At 56.4% G+C, this 16,738-nt stretch overlaps 1 protein-coding gene across 3 annotated transcripts in view; it reads right to left on the bottom strand.

Annotated features, from left to right (window-relative positions):
- DOT1L (DOT1 like histone lysine methyltransferase) overlaps positions 1-16,738 on the bottom strand; it is a 63,965-nt gene that overhangs the window by 35,084 nt on the left and 12,143 nt on the right. For all 3 annotated transcript variants that reach the window (XM_078443668.2, XM_078443669.2, XM_078443670.2), the window contains exons 2-4: positions 11,781-11,824; positions 3,005-3,079; positions 898-961 (exon numbers count right to left, since the gene is read on the bottom strand). In XM_078443668.2, the coding sequence (XP_078299794.1) occupies positions 898-961; positions 3,005-3,079; positions 11,781-11,824 (183 nt within the window). The remainder of the gene's footprint in view (positions 1-897; positions 962-3,004; positions 3,080-11,780; positions 11,825-16,738) is intronic.

The raw sequence follows: 16,738 nt of genomic DNA, 5'->3' as shown, positions 1-16,738 counted from the left end.
ATGGCCCGGCCCAAACCTCAGGCCCCGCCTCCTGCCCAGGACAAAACTGAGGCAGAGGGGTGGGGGTGCCACACAGCTGACCCCAGAAAAGCCTCTATGAGCCCCAGTCCCTTTGCACAGGAGGCCCGAGGCCTGACCATACTCGACTGACTCAGCATCCCCCTCCCCCATCACTGCTACTAACGGGGATGACTGCCCTGTCCCAGGCCCCGGTGCCACAGGGGGGTCAGCAGGCAGAGGCCACACACCCCACCACAGTGGGCTGTCACCCCACCACAGCCTCCCCCACAGCAAGGCTCCTGCCGGAGAGCCCCCACCCAGACCAAGAGCCCACGCTGTCCGGACAGCAGAACATCCTTGGAAACAGGAGTGACGCGCTCTTTGGAACCGCCTCCGCAGCCTGGCCCGGCCCGGCTGTCTCTGTTCTTTGCCAGGTGAGGCCTCCTAAGGCCCCAGCATGGTGGGTGAGCAAAGCGAGGACAGAGCCTCAGGCCTCTCCCCAGTCAGAATGTCCTAGGAGGGCGGGGAGATGCTCACAACACTGCTGGCTGAGGGGCAGGAGAAGCCCCGGGAAGCTCCTCAGCGTGTCCGCCTGTCACAGTCTGCGGAGACGGGGCGCCAGCGGGAAGGTACGCGTGCGCCCGAGCCTGGGGACCACCGCTGGGCACGCAGGGCCCGAGGACGCACCCCACCCCCGACAGCAGCTCCCCAGACCCAAGCCACATTCGTGCGCCCCTGCAGACGCCTCTCAAGGAAGCCCACGCTCCAGGTGGCCTGCAGACTCTGGGAGGCGTGTGGTTAAAACCACCCGGGGAGCGTGAGGGCAGCCGGGTCGGGCAGCCCAGCACAGGCCCCAGGCAAGGAGCCGAGCGTGGGGGGAGGACAGAGGCCACCTACCAGCTGGTGGATGCTGTCGATGGCGCGGTTGTACTTATCACAGAGCCTCTGCATGCTCTCGAAGCTGGAAGGCAAGGGAAAGGCTCCGGTCACGGAGGAGCTCGGAACGAGCCGTGGGGGCCCAGCCGGCCTCTCGGGAGGGACAGCCCATGGCCAGGCAGAGCCAGCCCGCCCCCCGGTGGGCAGGCGGAGGACTCGGGCCCCCAGGAGAACCGCGCGTGGGCGACGAGGCTGAGCCAACAGTCTGGGGCTGAGACAGTCTTGGGCCACGTGCCGCGTGCTTGGGGCGGCCTGCGGAGGCCGAGGCTCCCGGGTCAAACCCAAGGTCAACGGCGCGCCCAGCAGGCGTTAGGTGAGGAGGTGAGGAGCCCAGCACAGACTTCACGTCGCGCTGTGGGCAGGACCCGGGCCGGCCGTCGCTGCCCCCCGGGGCCGGACAGCAGTCCCATCTGACCTGCCAGCAGGACCCACTGCCCCGCCGGGCTGTGCACCGGCCCCACACGGTCTTCCTTCCCTGGCCGGAAACAGCCCCCGCCTCAGCCCTGACTTGATGGGTTTGGGGACCACCCGGCGGCAGCAAGGGCCCCCTGACTCTCCTGGGCACCGCCCAACACCGGCCTCTGCAGAAAGCTTCCAGCACTTTCCAAGACATAGGTAGCACGTGTTAGATGCCTGAGGACAACAGGGCTGGGAGTCTGTCGTTGAGACTAGACTCTCCCAAACCCCACCATTTTTACTTCAAGTATGACTTTCAGTGAAATCCTCTAACCCAGGAGCCGCCCCCACCCCCCACCCAGGGCTGACTCTGCCTCCAGGGGACACTGTGTGACACCTGCAGATGCTCCCGGCATCGACAGGGTGGGGCCAGGGACGCTGCTCAGCCTGCGACAGGGCCCGGGACGCCCCACAGAGGACGAGACCCGCTTGGTGTCAGCGGTGCGGGGGGGGGACGTGCTCCAAGCATCTGCCCCAAACCGGAGGGGGAGTCAGCGGCTCTTCCTACAACACCCACAAAACGCACACAGAGCAAGGAGGCTTCCCGCCCCGAGCAGGACACCAGGAGCCTGGGAGAGGAGCCTCCACACCCAGGGCATCGGAAGCGATGGCCGCACCGTGTACACCCCGGGCTTCCTGCCCCAGGCCTCCCTGCGTCTTCACCGACCGCCTGCCCCTCATCCTCGGCCGCGCCCCAGACCGGCCCCCCAGTGTCCACTCGCAATCTTTCCTAAGCCACTTGGACACGGAAGGGAAAACCACCTTGAAGGAAAACCATCCTTAAAAACACTGGCCGGGCACAGAGCAATCAGCCCTTTTCTGACAGTGTGCTTCGCTGGCCAAATGCCTACTGTTCAAGGGTCAGCGCCCGTCCGCACCCTCGCCCTGGGATCGGGAGGGGCGCACCCCAGTCCTCGGCCGGGCCCCTGCTGCCAGAGCCCAGGGCCTGAGCGCTCGGGACGACGGAGGGTGAGCACAGCCCCTTCCTTGCTTCTCAAATGCTGAGCTGATCAGGGAACGGGGTACGGGGCCAGGGCTGGCTCAGGCTGGAAGAGTGAGGCCAGGTCAACGACAGTGGGGTGCCGGGCCCCGCGAGGGGCTTCGGGGCTCCTCGGGGCCCAGCTATCGTGCCCGCAGGTGACCCAGTCCTCTTTCCAGCCTGCCCAGAGCTGAAGCGGCAGGAGTGGAGAAGAAGAGAAACAAACAACTCCAGGCAGGCATTCCAGAGCCGGCCCCGCCCTTCCCCACCCACAGGACTCTCCCCATCCGGATGTGCCCGCGGGGAAACTGCCAGAAGCTGCCAGAGGGTGAACCCCAGAGACCCTGCCTGGAGCCGGGCCGGCACCCGAGGCCGGGGAGGCCCGTGCTGAGGCGCCGCCGGCGGTGGCCGCAGAGAAGGCAGCGCCCGCCAGCCGGGGCCGGCCCCGCTCACGGCAGGGGCAGCGCCCGCAACGCGCCCCTCCCAATCGCGTCCTCCGGTGTCTGATCAACGTTTCCCGCCAACAAAACCTCACGGAGGCGCCAGCCAACCCTGACAGGGAGTCTCAGACCAGAGAAGAGCCAGTCTGCGCCCCGCGCAGGCGGGCGGACCGCTCGGCAGAGCTCGGCTCACCTTTTGGTGTCGTAGTCAATTAAAACGTAGTTCTCCATAGCGAGCTTGAGGTCCGGGATCTCTTCGCAGACCCACCTGAAACACAAGTGTAGACACAGCGGTGAAGAGTGTTACCATTGTCTTTTTTCCACTCTCAACGGTCTTAAACACGGTTTACTCCCGAATACTGAAGACAAAAACAAGAACAAATTCTCATTACCGAACTCAAAATGCACAAAAGGAAAGGGAGGCATCACTTCAGAACAAATCGCGTAACGTTAAGGACGAGGTTGTGACACACACGCTTCCGTGGCTCCAGTCGGTGTCGCCTACGGGGGGGGGGGGGGGGTGGTAACTGGGCTCACTCGCGACGGAGCCTGGAAGCGGGCCTGCTCAGGTCAGAGCTTGAAAGGCAGCGGGTGGACTGAGGGTTAAAGGCAACTATTTTTCTCTTAAGTTTGTTTGTTTATTTTGAGAGAGAATGAGCGGGGTAGGGGCAGGAACAGAGAGAGAGAGGGACAGAGAGAATCCCAAGCAGGCTCCACGCCGACAGAGCAGGGCTCGAACTCATGAACCATGAGATCACGATCTGAGCGGACATCCAGAGTCAGACTGAGCCACCCAGAGGCCCCTAAAGGCAACTATTATCTCACGAGTTAACTGATCGCAAGACAAGGGGGTTTCTTCAACAAACAGGGGGAGCCTACAGATTAAAAGGGGCACAAAAATACACCAACGAACCCTAAGATACGACCCTTCTTGAATCATGACGCAACGCTGACAGAAAGTCAAGGGAGAAGTCACTGCTGTAGACCTTACAAAACACCGACGTTATGATTTCAAACTGACGTGAAATGAACAAATTCCTTGAAACACACAAATAACCAAGACCTGACACGCCTAAGAACAAGTGACACCAATGAGGCTGGCCTTACCCCGGTGCCCAAACCAGAGGGAGACAAAGCCTCGTAAAGCAAACTCCGGGTAGAAAAAGGAAATCGACGGGCCAATTTCCCTCATGAAGGCAGACACAAAAATCCTCTACAAATATTAGCCGACAGGTTAGCAAGCCGTGTCAGTCAACTGAGCACCTGACTCCTGATCTCAGCTCAGGTCACCATCCCAGGGTCGTGGGCTCCAGCCCCGAATCGGGCTCCACAGTCAGCATGGAGCCCGCTTGGGAGGGATCCATCCATTCTCTCTCTCTCCCTCTCTCTCCCCCCTCTGTCCCTCCCCACAAGACCCCCTCAGGCTCACAGTCCCCAGGGCCAGCGGGGCACGCCCGCCTCCAAGCATCAACTACCCCGTGCTCTCTCAGACCCAGGGAGCAACCTCTCCGTGGCGCAGTCCGTTCGGCGGCCCACGTGGTTGATGTCAGGAGACCCGAGGGTACAGGAAGGTGTGCACCCTGCAGCGGCCACCAGACGGGCGGTGCGACACTGAGGACCCCAGAAGGGCAGGGACAGGTGAAAGACACTTCCCTCCAGTACTCAGTACAGACTCCGGCCAGCAGCACAGGGCAGGAAAAAAAAAACAGCACAAAGACTAGAAACGCAACAACAAAACATCTCTATTCACAGGCACACAATTTAACACACAGACTAACCTAAGGAATTTACATAGGAACTTCTAGAACTCAGGTGGATTGAGCAAGGTCAGAAGACATGGGGTCAATGGGCAAAAATGAAGTCTATTTGCATATGTCAGCAACAAAGAATTTTGAAATGAAATTTTTTAATGCCGTTTAAAATACCAGTAAAAGCTAAATACCTAGGGATGATTGTTTTTTAATGTTTACTTATTTATTTTGAGAGAGAAAGAGACTGAACTCACGAGCAGGGGAGGGGCAGAGAGGGAGAGTGTGTGCTCAGGAGGGGTAGAGAGACAGGGAGAGAGAGAATCCCACGGAGGCTCCAACCTGCCAGCACAGAGCCCGATGTGGGGCTCGAACTCACAACCCTGAGATCATGACCTGAGCTGAAATCAAGAGTCAGCCGCTTAACCGACTGAGCCACCCAGACGCCCCCCTCCCCCAGGAATAACTTTAATGAAAGATTTGTAAGACCTCCACACTGACAACTGTAAGACACTGCTGAGCAAACGTAAAGACGAGAAAAGGGAAACTCTGCTCACAGAAGACTCCACGTTGTTAAAATGGCCCTTCCCCCAAAACTGAACCGCCAACTCCAGAGTAGTGCCCAGTGCAAGCCCAGCAACTTTTGGAGAAGCAGACGACCTGGTTGTAAAATTGACACACAGGGCGCCTAGGGGGCTCAGTCAGTTAAGCGTCCAACCCTTGACTTCAGCTCAGGTCATGGTCTCACAGATCACGGGTTCAAGCCCTGCGTCAGGCTCTGCGCTGACAGCATGGAGCCTGCTTGGGATTCTCTCTCCCTCCCTCTCTCTCCCTGCTCCTACCCTGCTTGCGTGCACTCTCTCCCTCTCTCTCTCTCTAAAATAAATAAATAAACCTTAAAAAAAAATCTGATACGCTGAAAACTTCCACCAGTCAAGATGCCACTAAAACCACAAGCAGCTACACTATGTGTAATGAAGTATCTCACGAGGCACTCACAGCCAGAATATGTCAAGAATTCTCACAACTCAGCAAGGACAACGCAAACAACTCAATCTCAAAAAACAGCACTGGGGTGTCTGGGTGGCTCAGTCAGTTAGGTGTCCAACTCTGGCTCTGGTCATGATCTCATGGTTTGGGGTTTCAGGCCTGGCATGGGCCTCCCGACAGCTCAGAGCCTGGAGCCTTCTTCAAATTCTGTGTCTCCCTCTCTCTGCCCCTCCCCTGCTCAAGCTCTGTCTGTCTCTCTGTCTCTCTCTCTCTCAAAAATAAACATAAAAAGAGGCACCTGGGGGGCTCAGTCGGTTAAGCGTCCAACCGGCTCAGGTCATGATCTCACGGTTTGTGGGTTCAAGCCCCGCGTCGGGCTCTGTGCCGACAGCTCGGAGCCTGGAGCCTGCTTCGGATTCTGTGTCTCTCTCTCTCTCTCTGCTCCTCCCCTGCTCACACTCTATCTCTCTCTCAAAAAATAAACATTAAAAAAATTTTTAAAAAAACATTAAAAAGAAAAAAGGCAGCACAAACTATTCTGTCATAAAAGAAACCAGGGGCGCCTGGGTGGCTCAGTCGGTTGAGCGTCTGACTTCGGCTCAGGTCATGATCTCGCGGTTCGTGAGTTCAAGTCCCTCACTGGGCTCTGTGCTGATGGCTCAGAGCCTGGAGCCTGCTTCGGATTCTGTGTCCTCTCTGCCCCTTCCCTGCTCATGCTCTGTCTCTCAAAAATGAATAAAGGTTAAAAAAACAATTAAAAAAAAAAAAGAGAAAGAAACCAGAGCTCCTCAGAGATGTTGCTGATTCGAAGGTTTGGAACACGGGAGATTTCAGGTGACTCCAGAGCATCTGTGGTTCTAGAAAACAAGGATGTGCTCAGGAAGGCAGGGGGCATGCCAAAGGGACACGGGACGAACCGGAGAGCCCTCGGTGGCCAGCACAGGAACAATGTGAAACAAGGTTGTAACAGCAGGAGTGCATCACAGCTCATGGGATGAAACATGAAAACGGAGTTCTGATTAACAGCCGAGGAGAGGATGAGGCCTAGAACACAGCAGTCGGCAGTGGCGGCAGGTGAGGTCCACCTGTGGTGCGGAAGTCCAAGGGGAACCGTGATCTCTGCATAGTTCCCCAGGACCTCACCCGAGGTATGTATTAATTAGAAAGGGGGAAACGGTAACTACACCCCAGAGAAGCCTGGTGGACGCCACCTCAACCGGGTGGTCAAGCCTAACGTCACTCTACAGTAAGGCAGAATCAGAGGCCGGGTGCCTCTCGCGGCACTGAGGCTCTTACCAGGAATGGACGCTTTTTGTCACAACCGTTTTCCACACCTGTTCCACATTATTCAGAAGCAGGCCACAAATGTTACCAGTGTGTCCCTCACAAATACGTCAGCATTCCTCCTAAAAGTGACAGACTGTTTCTTTCAACATAACTACAATGCTGTGGGCGCACCTAGTAAAAACAACATCAGGAATAGTAAGGAATTGCCTCAAATTCATACAGCGCATCTGTGAAAAACCTACAGCTTACGTCATCTCCATGAGGAAAGGCTGAAGGGCCTAGTCACCTCAGTAAGACCAGGGAAAAGAGATAAAATCGTGAAGACTGAAAGGAAGAAGTAAAACTGTCCCTACTCAGAGATGATATAATTATTTCTTACAGCAAATCCTAATAAATCTACCAATCAAGTACCAGAATCAATAAATTTAGCAAAAGATCATGGTTAATGTATGAAAATCAATTGTGTTCTTTCTTATGAGCAGCAGGTAACTGGAAAATAAAATTTAACACAGAATCCCATTTACAGTGGTGCCCAAAGCTTAACTGCCTGAGAACAAATCTAACAAAAGGTGTCCACGACCCCACACTAAAATAACAGAGGGCTGTTAGAGAAACACGAAAAGACCTAAGTAAGTAGAAAGATATACCATGTTCATGGATTGAAAGACCCAATACTGGAAAATGCAACAGCAAATCTTTCCAAACGACCTATCGATTCAATGCAATTCCTAACAAAACTATGCAAAAACCAACAAGCTGATTCTAAAATTTATATGGAAATGTGGGGCACCTGGGTGGCTCAGTCGGTTACGTGTCCAACTCTTGACTTTGGCTCAGGTCATGATTTCACGGTTCGTGAGTTCGAGCCCCACGTCGGGCTCCGTGCTGATTCTGCTTGGGATTCTGTCTCTCCCTCTCTCTCTAACCCCTCTCCCACTTACTCTCTCAAATAAATGAAAACAAACTTTAAGATAAAATGTACATGGAAATGCAAAGGAGGTAGAATAACCAAAACAATGTTTTAAAAGAAGACAAAGAGAGAAATTACTCTACCCACTTCCAACACTTACTATACAGCTAAGTAACCAAGGTCTTCTTTGGCCAAAGGACACACATGGGGGTCAGTGAAACAGAACCAAGTCTATAAATAAACCAACTCCTACACTGTCAACTGACTTTTGCAAAGGCGACAAGGGTATTTCATAGAGAAAGGACAGTGTCATTAACAATGGTGCTGGAACCAGTGGACATCCACATGCAAAATAATAAACTTTCAACTCATACACTGTACCACATGTAAAAATTCCCTCAAGATGGATGAAAAGATTTAAAAAGAAAAGCTAAACTGTAAAACTTCTAGAAAACATACAAGAAAGCCCTTGTGAGCTCAAGGGCAAATATTTAGGCAAATATTTCTTAAGAGGCAAAAAACACAACTTATGAAAGAAAAATGTGAACAAGTCGAACTTTTATTAAAAATTAAGCTATTGGGGAGCCTGGGTGGCTCAGTCAGTCGGTTAAGTGTCCAACTTAAGCTCAGGTCATGATCTCGCAGTCCTGAGTTCGAGCCCTGCGTCGGGCTCTGTGCTGACTGCTCAGAGCCTGGAGCCTACTTTGGATTCTCTGTCTCTATCTCACACTCTGTCTCTATCTCAAGGTGAATACATGTTAAAAAAATATATATGTTTTTTAAAAAGAATGCTCAAAATTCAATAGTGAGAAAAAAATCAGTTCTTAAAAATGGGCAAAAGACGAACATTATTAGTTATTAGGAAAATGGAAATTGAAACCACAATGAGGGGCACCTGAGTGGCTCAGTTGGTTAAGCATCCAACTCTTGGTTTCAGCTCAGGTCATGATCTCACGGTACGTGGGTTCAAGCCCCATGTCAGGCTCTGTGCTGACAGTGTGGAGCCTGCTTGGGATTCTCTCTCTCCCTCTCTCTCTCTGCCCCTCTCCTGCTTGAGCTCTGTCTAAATAAACAAACACTGAAACACACACACACACACACACACACACACACACACACACACAATAAAGTACCACTACACAGCTCAAATCAGAAACTGCAAAACCAACCCACAGCAACACCACATGCTGTGCACTGGGGGCTACACAGAGGTTCCTGAGCTGGTGGTGTGGGTGCAAAGCAGGCGGATCCCTTTGGAAAACACCTCGGCAGTTCCTCTTCGAGAAAGTTGTCATAAAACCCGGTAACCCCACTCCCGGGTATTTGCCCAAAAGAACCAAAGACACGTCCACACGAGACCCCCATGTGGATGTTCACAATAGCTTTGTTCATAATCACCAGAGTCCAACAGGACCCGAACGCAGTCGTCAACAAACTGCGGTCTATCCTCCGAGGGAAAACTCCTCAGAAACAAAGAGGAAACACGACCACCTGAAAATCGTGTGCTGAAAGGAGTCAGGAGAAAACAACAGCACTACTGACCAAGTCCATGTACGTAAAATTCTAGGACACGCAAAGTAACCTGCAGAGGCAGAACGCAGCTCAGGGCTGCCTGGGGACAGCGGTGGGGGGACGCAGGTCAGAGGACACGAGGGAGCCCGCACAGGCGACGGAGATGCCCGCTCCCGAGGCTGCCTTGGGCATGCGTGGACACGTCCACGCCCGTCAGAACGTGTACCTTACTTGTGTGTGGCTCTCGTACGCCCACTATATTCCAAATTTTTATAATTCTCCTAATCTTTCTTTCAACGTTTATTTTTGAGCGAATACGAGTGGGGGAGGGACAGAGAGACAGGGGAACAGAGGATCAGAAGCGGGCTCCGTGCTCACAGCGGTGAGCCCGACATGGAGCTCGAACTCAAGAACCACGAGATCGTGACCTCGGCGGAAGCGGGAACCCCGACCGACCGAGCCCCCCAGGCGCCCCGCAACTGCGCTTTTAAAACATGCAACTACGGGAAGGACTAGAAGTGTGTGCAGGTACAGATGACACTTAGGTGGCGATGAGCTGGTCGCTGTCAGGCTGGGTGACGGGAACCTGGGTTCAGCATGCCCTCTGTCTACCTCCGTATCTGCTGGACATTCCCCACCGCACCAAGTAACATAAGAGAAAGAACACTGAAGTAACAGACCATCTTGCCAACGGACAGAACGGATCTGCAGGGACAGCAGGGAAGAAGGTGAAGCCGTTTTGAGAGCCCGATGCGAGGCTCCCGCAGAATGGCCTCGGGAGGGGACGAGGCCACAGGGGACTGCGGACAGAGGGCTGGCTCCAAGGCCGCAGAGCCGATGCTGAGCCCCAGCACCAGGGACAAGTGACCAGCCCTACACACGAGAAACGGCTTCCAGCCCACCTGACTCACAGCCGCTGTGTTAAGCACCACACTCCCACTTCCTAACCAGCAGACTTTTTAAAAAATAACATAAATCAGGGGCGCCTGGGGGGCTCAGTCGGTCGAGCGTCCGACTTCGGCTCAGGTCGTGATCTCACGGCTCGTGAGTTCGAGCCCCACGTCGGGCTCCGTGCTGACAGCTCGGAGCCTGGAGCCCGCTTCGGATTCTGTGTCTCCCTCTCTCTCTGCCCCTCCTCCGCTCATGCTCTGTCTCTCTCTGTCTCAAAAATAAATAAACATTAAAAAAAAATTTTTTAGGGGCGCCTGGGTGGCGCAGTCGGTTAAGCGTCCGACTTCAGCCAGGTCACGATCTCGCGGTCCGTGAGTTCGAGCCCCGCGTCAGGCTCTGGGCTGATGGCTCGGAGCCTGGAGCCTGTTTCCGATTCTGTGTCTCCCTCTCTCTCTGCCCCTCCCCCGTTCATGCTCTGTCTCTCTCTGTCCCAAAAATAAATAAAAAACGTTGAAAAAAAATTTAAAAAAAAAAAAAAAAAAAAATTTTTTAATAACATAAATCAAACTAAGCCAACCAGTTAACGCTACTGACTGGTTTCAGGCCCACCCTACAAGATCTGCACAGATTATTTCACTTAAAATTGCAAACACTCTTGCAAGGAGACTCGGCTTGGCCTCAGGAGCAAACCAAACGGGCTCAGGCAGCCGGAGCGCCAGGGGTTCGGTGGCCCCGCCAGGCGGCAGGGAAAGCACTCCCATCACAGCCAGACCTCACGTCCTGGCTTTCTCACCAGCCCAGTCCTGCCAGCAGCCTCGGCAGGTTCATGTAGACTTCACGGCTGTGGCCTGGGGGGTGGCTGTATGCTTAAGGCCTTTGAGGGACAACACAGCGAGAGAGGTCAAAGCCACGCACAAACACCAACGGCCCTGCCGCAGGAGCTCAGAGAAGAACGGGGTTTCTGACCGTGGAACATGTAGACAAGAAGCGGTCCAGCCACGACAGCATTCAGGACGTCCTTCCAGACCCCAGGCCAGCACGGGAGAAAAGGCCCACGAGAAACAGAACGGCTGGCAGCCTCCCCCGGGTCCTGTCTAGGTCGCCAACCTACTGGCCCAGGAGGGCCCGGGGGGCTTTTCTCCACTCGCACACAGGACAGGCCAGCAAAAGGCTGTCCCAGGTACCGAGGGGAAAAGCAGCCGCAGGAAAGCTGAGTCAGCACCCAATCCAAGAGGGAGGAGAGGGAAACGAGGGGGTGAGGGGAGGCGGGGAGAGCCCCCGAGGGCCCTGCCGGCTCAGCATTTCCCTCCCCTTCCACAGGAAGGCACCAAGTCTCAGAGAAGCACTGAGACCTGTTCCGGGCCACACGTGGACAACCCGGACTCCTCTGACCAAGTGGTCACTGCCTCTCAAGTCTTCCGGAGGTGCTCCCAGGAGGAGCCACGCAGGGCAAAGTGGGGTCAACCCGCAGACCAGACCATATGCCCAGAGAGCACAGGTGGGGTGGCCTGCACGGGGGGGGGGGGGGGGGGGGGGAGGGGGGGGGGAGAGGAGGGGGGAGGGGGGGAGAGGGGAGGGGGGAGGGGGGCCCACCCTGAGACTTCACCCACCCCAGCAGGTGGCACACTCACCGGATGGTCTCGATGATTTCGTGAGCAGCATCGTGGTGTTTGTCCTGAAAGACAAAGGGACAGGTTTTACACCCTCCGGTGGTACAGGGTGTGGGGACCAGGCAGGGCCTACCAGCCAGTTCCCGCCCCTGGCCCGAGCTGGACCTGTGGCACTCCCTCCCAGGCGGGCAGGGAGGAGGGACCCGGGGTGACGTCGATGCCCCGACCCTTCTCTCCCCACCTCGCACCCCCACCTCTGCTGACTCTTCACCCACAGCCCCCATGTGTTCCTACAGCCTAGAAGCCGCGGGCCTGGCTTTGAGCTACTGAACATCTCCAGGCCTCTGTTTCCCCATCTGCAAAATGGGGAAACACGAGTACCACAACCACGGGGAAAGCTCATGTGGCGGTCCTCCCGCCAGAATGCAGACACCTCCCAACCCCACAGTTGATCACGCCAGGTTCCCACAATGCCTGTCACACGGGGCGGGGCGGGGGGGGGGGGGTGCTCACTGTTGCTCCTTCCTCACAGAGGAGGCCAAGGGCTCGCTCCAGGCCTCTCACCGGGGTCCGGACAGCCCTGACCCCAGACCTTGAAGAAAGCAGGACCGGATGCGGCGAGTGGCCTTTCTCTGGCCCCCTGCTTCTCTGATACGAGCACCGCACCTGCTGCGGCACAGAGAAGGCGTGCGCGGTGCCGAGAGGTCAGGTTCAGAGCCGCGAACAGCTGCTCCACGGCAGTGACCGCACCTCTCAGGCCAGGCTTTCCAACAGACCCTGGGGGTGAGGGGGGTGAGGGGGGTGGGCAGGGGGCGGGTCCTAGTGCGGAGCCTCCGGTCCCGTCCCGCAGTCAGTGATGGTCAAAACAACCCCAAGGACCTTGGGCCCTAACCTCAGTTTCGTGGCCACGGCTCTCTGGGGACAGCTCCTCCCAGAAGGGGGCTCGCCCGCTCCACGCACACAGCCCAGTGGCTCTGGTACTTCCAGAACTGTGCGACCAAAGCACTATTCCAGAACTCTTCTCACCCCAAACAGCTACCCCGTCCCCACTATCTGCCACGGCCCATCCCCCTGCAACCACTGACCCACTTTCTGTCTCGCAGGATGTGCCTGTTTCTGGACATTTCACGTGAATGGAATCACACACCGTGTGGCCTTTTGCGCTAAGCCTTAGTTTTTCTTTAAGGTAAAAGAACCAACTCGCAGCGTTCTCAATGTATCCTCCCACGGACGAAGGATCAGGTGACAAATATTAATTGTGCAAGATGGGTCACAGGCGGTCCGGCACGGGAGACCCCACGCAGGCCAGGGGTCCCCACTGAGGGGAGCCTGACCACCAGCATGACTGCCACCTGCTGAGTCAGAAACCCGGGGTGGGGACCGCTAACGGGAACTCGTGGCCCGGACACCTCGCGGTAAGCGTCAGAAGACAGCTGGGGGGCAGGTCTGCTGGGCGCGTGAGGTCACACCGGTCTCACGGGAACAACGGGAACCGGCAGCAAGGAGAGCCGCCCTGCAGGCCGCGGGGACCACCGGCCCCAGGCCCAGCGCGACTTGCCCCCGTGTTCTGGGGAGGGCACGTGGAGCCGGCAGAAAGCCCAGGCCTCGGACACAGGAGCCCCACGCCCGCCTGCGCCAGCCTCTGTGGGCCCCAGCGGGCGGGAACGCAGCCCACTGGCCCGATTCCCCAGGAGGCCGTGCAGGAGGAGGAGCCGGTGACACAAGGAATCCCGGCAGCTCGTCTGCTGTCTCAGCCTCGACTCCACACCTCCCGGCTCGACGGACGCAGAGCTCCTCTTAGCTGAGCCCGGCGGAATCTACCCCGCTACCCTCGGGGCCCCCACAAACTCCTCGCGGGCATTTCCCTGCTGTTTGGTGACACAGCATCGCGAACAAGGGGGAGGCCGTGATTCCTGCTGCTCCGACCGCTCGCTCCAACCGCGCAGCGCCCGGGCCCATGGCTGAGCCCGCCCTCCGCTCAGCCCTGGGCCCTCTAGGTCCACACCCCCCCATCCGGACGCTAGAGAGGCGTAAGGTCTGATGGCCACAGCAGCGGGAGGCGTCCACAGAGCTCGGGAGAGTAAATGGCAATGCAGGGGAGTAGGTGACACCTCCAATGAGCTCAGATGGCACCAAGCCCTCTCCACCCATGGCCGGCATTGCTCCCAAGTACGAGTCCATCCTGCAGATGGGGGCACAGGCTTCGGTGATGAGTGGGAGGGCCAATCAGAGTCCCTGCCGGGCGGCGACACACCCACCCCTACAATGACCTCGTAAACCTCCGGGGAAGGAAAAACAGGTCGGGTACGCTTCATCAAAATGAAACGATTACACTTAAGGACATCAAGGAAGTGGAAAGACAAACCACAGAAGAGAGAAAAACTTTGCAAACCATCCATCTGGAGAAGGACCTTATCTCTCACGGGCACACCTCGCTTTGCCGCCCTGTGCAGGCACGGCGTTCTCACAAACCGAAGGCGGCACGGACCCCCTGATGAGCGTGCGCCCCTCGGCACCCTTTCTCCAACTTGCTCACGCGGAGTCCGTGGCACGTCTTGGCCACTCTCGCAATCCTCCCAGCTTCATCACTGTGGTATTTGCCGCGGAGATCAGCGGTCAGTCTCACCGAAAGCTCAGGCGATGGTGAGCGTTTTTGCAAATCGTTTGTCCCTTAAGGTACGCACGCTGCCTTTTCTTCAGACGTCATCCCGCTGCACACTCGGTGGGCCACGGTGTGGCCTAAACCTAACTTGTACGCGCACAGGAAACCAATCTGCGTGAGTCGTTTTATGGAGGCGCTCGCTTTACTCTGGGGGCCCGGGACCAAACCCACAGTACCCCCGACGCGTGCCTGTGTGTACAGACAACTCGGGAGAGCTCAAAACAAAATGACAAATGAAGCCACGAAAACATATTGACACTGACACGGTTACAGAGAAGATGCTCCAGTGGCCAGACAGTGGCCAGACAACGAGGCTAACGAGGCCACGAAAAGATGCTCTGCCACCTGAGCCAGGATGGGACCCGAATCAAAACCACGAGGACAGCTAGAACGGGAGTGACGGGCCTGAGTGTTGGGGAGGAGGAGTAGCAACCTTCACACCTGGCTGGTCGGAATGTCACGTGCAGCAGCCACTCTGGAAAGCGGCCCGGCAGCTCCTGTGATGTTTAAACAGAACATCCACGGGACCCAGCGACTCCACCCCCAAGCATACGGACGCCCAAAACAACAGCACACGTCCAAACACCTGCGCGCAGGGGCCTGGGAGGGTTGGGAGGGTGATGGCTGATGGGGATGGAGCTTCTCTTGGAGGAATGGAAAGTTCTGGAATTCACAGTAGCGGTGGTTGCACGAGTCTGTGAATGTGACATTCTACATGGGTCAGTTGTACGGTATGTGAATTATACCTCGAAAGAGCTGTTAACAGCAAAAACATCCACAGAAGAAATGCTCCCCACCATTAAAAGCACCCCCCGCCCCCGACCTCAGTAGGAAAACGCGGAGTTCGTAAGATTCTCACACGACGATTCTGCCCTGTTGCCGCTCAGTAACGTTTAACGAAACCCAGACACACAGTCTTGGCAAGAGCTCACCGGACTCCTGCACGGACTGACCCTGAAAAGCGGAGAAAACGCCATACTGTGTCGCAAGGTCTGTGAGGGCAGTTAGTCTAGAACTTTCCACCAATTCTCTCTCGGATCACACTCTAGGAAAGCCAGCTAGCTGCTAGGTCACAAGCAGCCCCACAGAGAGGCCCATGTGGAGAGGAGCTGAGCCCTCCCGCCAACGGAGGGCGTCGGCATGAAGAGCTCCTCCCACCTGGTCCAGCGTTCAGACGAGGCGGCCCTGGTGGGTCTGTGTTGACCACACCACGGTGTCTCGTGGGAGACGCTGAGCTAGAGCCACGCAGCTAAGTTGCTCCCGGACTCCTGACCCACAGAAATCATGACCTAATAAACTGTGTTGCTTCCAGCTGCTAAATCTGGGTTAACCTGTTACGCAGCCATAGCTAACCGATACAGACTTGGCGTTAAAGCTAACAAACCTTCCTGGGAGCACACTGCCTAGGGGAAAAACCCTAGAAATGCCCCTCACCACAGGGCCTGATTCAAGTCCTCACCGCAAAGTCACGAAACGAGCTGCACACCCTTGCGAAGCCCCTGGGCGCCAGGCGGACGCGGGCACAGAGCAGCCCGAGCAGCCGCGGCGGGCACGTGCGGGTGCTGGGCTCACATCGCACCCCGGCCTCCGTCCTCACAGGAACCCGCCACAGCCTGCCAGCTGACTTGTCTCACACCAAATCCTGCACACGTGGGGAGGAGCCTGGAATGTGGGCTCGTCTTGCTTGTGAGAAGAGGAAATCCAGCAGAAAAAAAAGGAGCGCCTGGGGGGCCCAGTCAGTCGAGCGTCCAACTTGGGCTCAGGTCAAGATCTCACGGTTCGTGGGTCCGAGCCCCACGTCGGGCTCTGTGCTGACAGCTCAGAGCCTGGAGCTGCTTCGGATTCTGCGTCTCCCTCTCTCTCTGCCCCTCCCCTGCTTGTGCTCTGTCTCTCTCTGTGTCTCGATAACAAATAAACATTAAAAAAAAATTTTTTTAAGCAGAAAAAAGGAAGGAAAAAAGTTGACAACTATGCCTCCAAAGATCACAGAATGACCCTTTCAGGGACTGGCCAGCCTCCACTGGCAGCTGTGAGCTGTGTAATTTAAGAAGCGCCGATCGCCATAAATGATTCAGAAAATCCAACTTCTTGGACGTGGCCTCCTCCTACTCCTCGGGCCTTCAGGGAAGACGCCAGACGCCGACCGGGAAGGGGGGACTGAGAACAGCCCCGACGAAGCCTGGATTTAGGAGAGGCCCTCGTCTTGTTACCCAGGGACAGCCCTCCCCCATCCTCCTCCTCCATCCCAGGAGCCCCAGAATCCCAGGTCTGTGCCCCAGGCCCCGTCTCCCTGTAGGGACCCCCAGCCTGGCGCCAG

The sequence above is a fragment of the Panthera onca genome, chromosome A2 (assembly GCF_046562875.1).
Source record: "Panthera onca isolate mPanOnc1 chromosome A2, mPanOnc1 haplotype 2, whole genome shotgun sequence".
Classification (NCBI taxonomy): Eukaryota; Metazoa; Chordata; class Mammalia; order Carnivora; family Felidae; genus Panthera; species Panthera onca.
The sequence above is the reverse complement of the archived record's forward strand: the minus strand, read 5'-3'. Positions and strand labels throughout refer to the sequence as shown.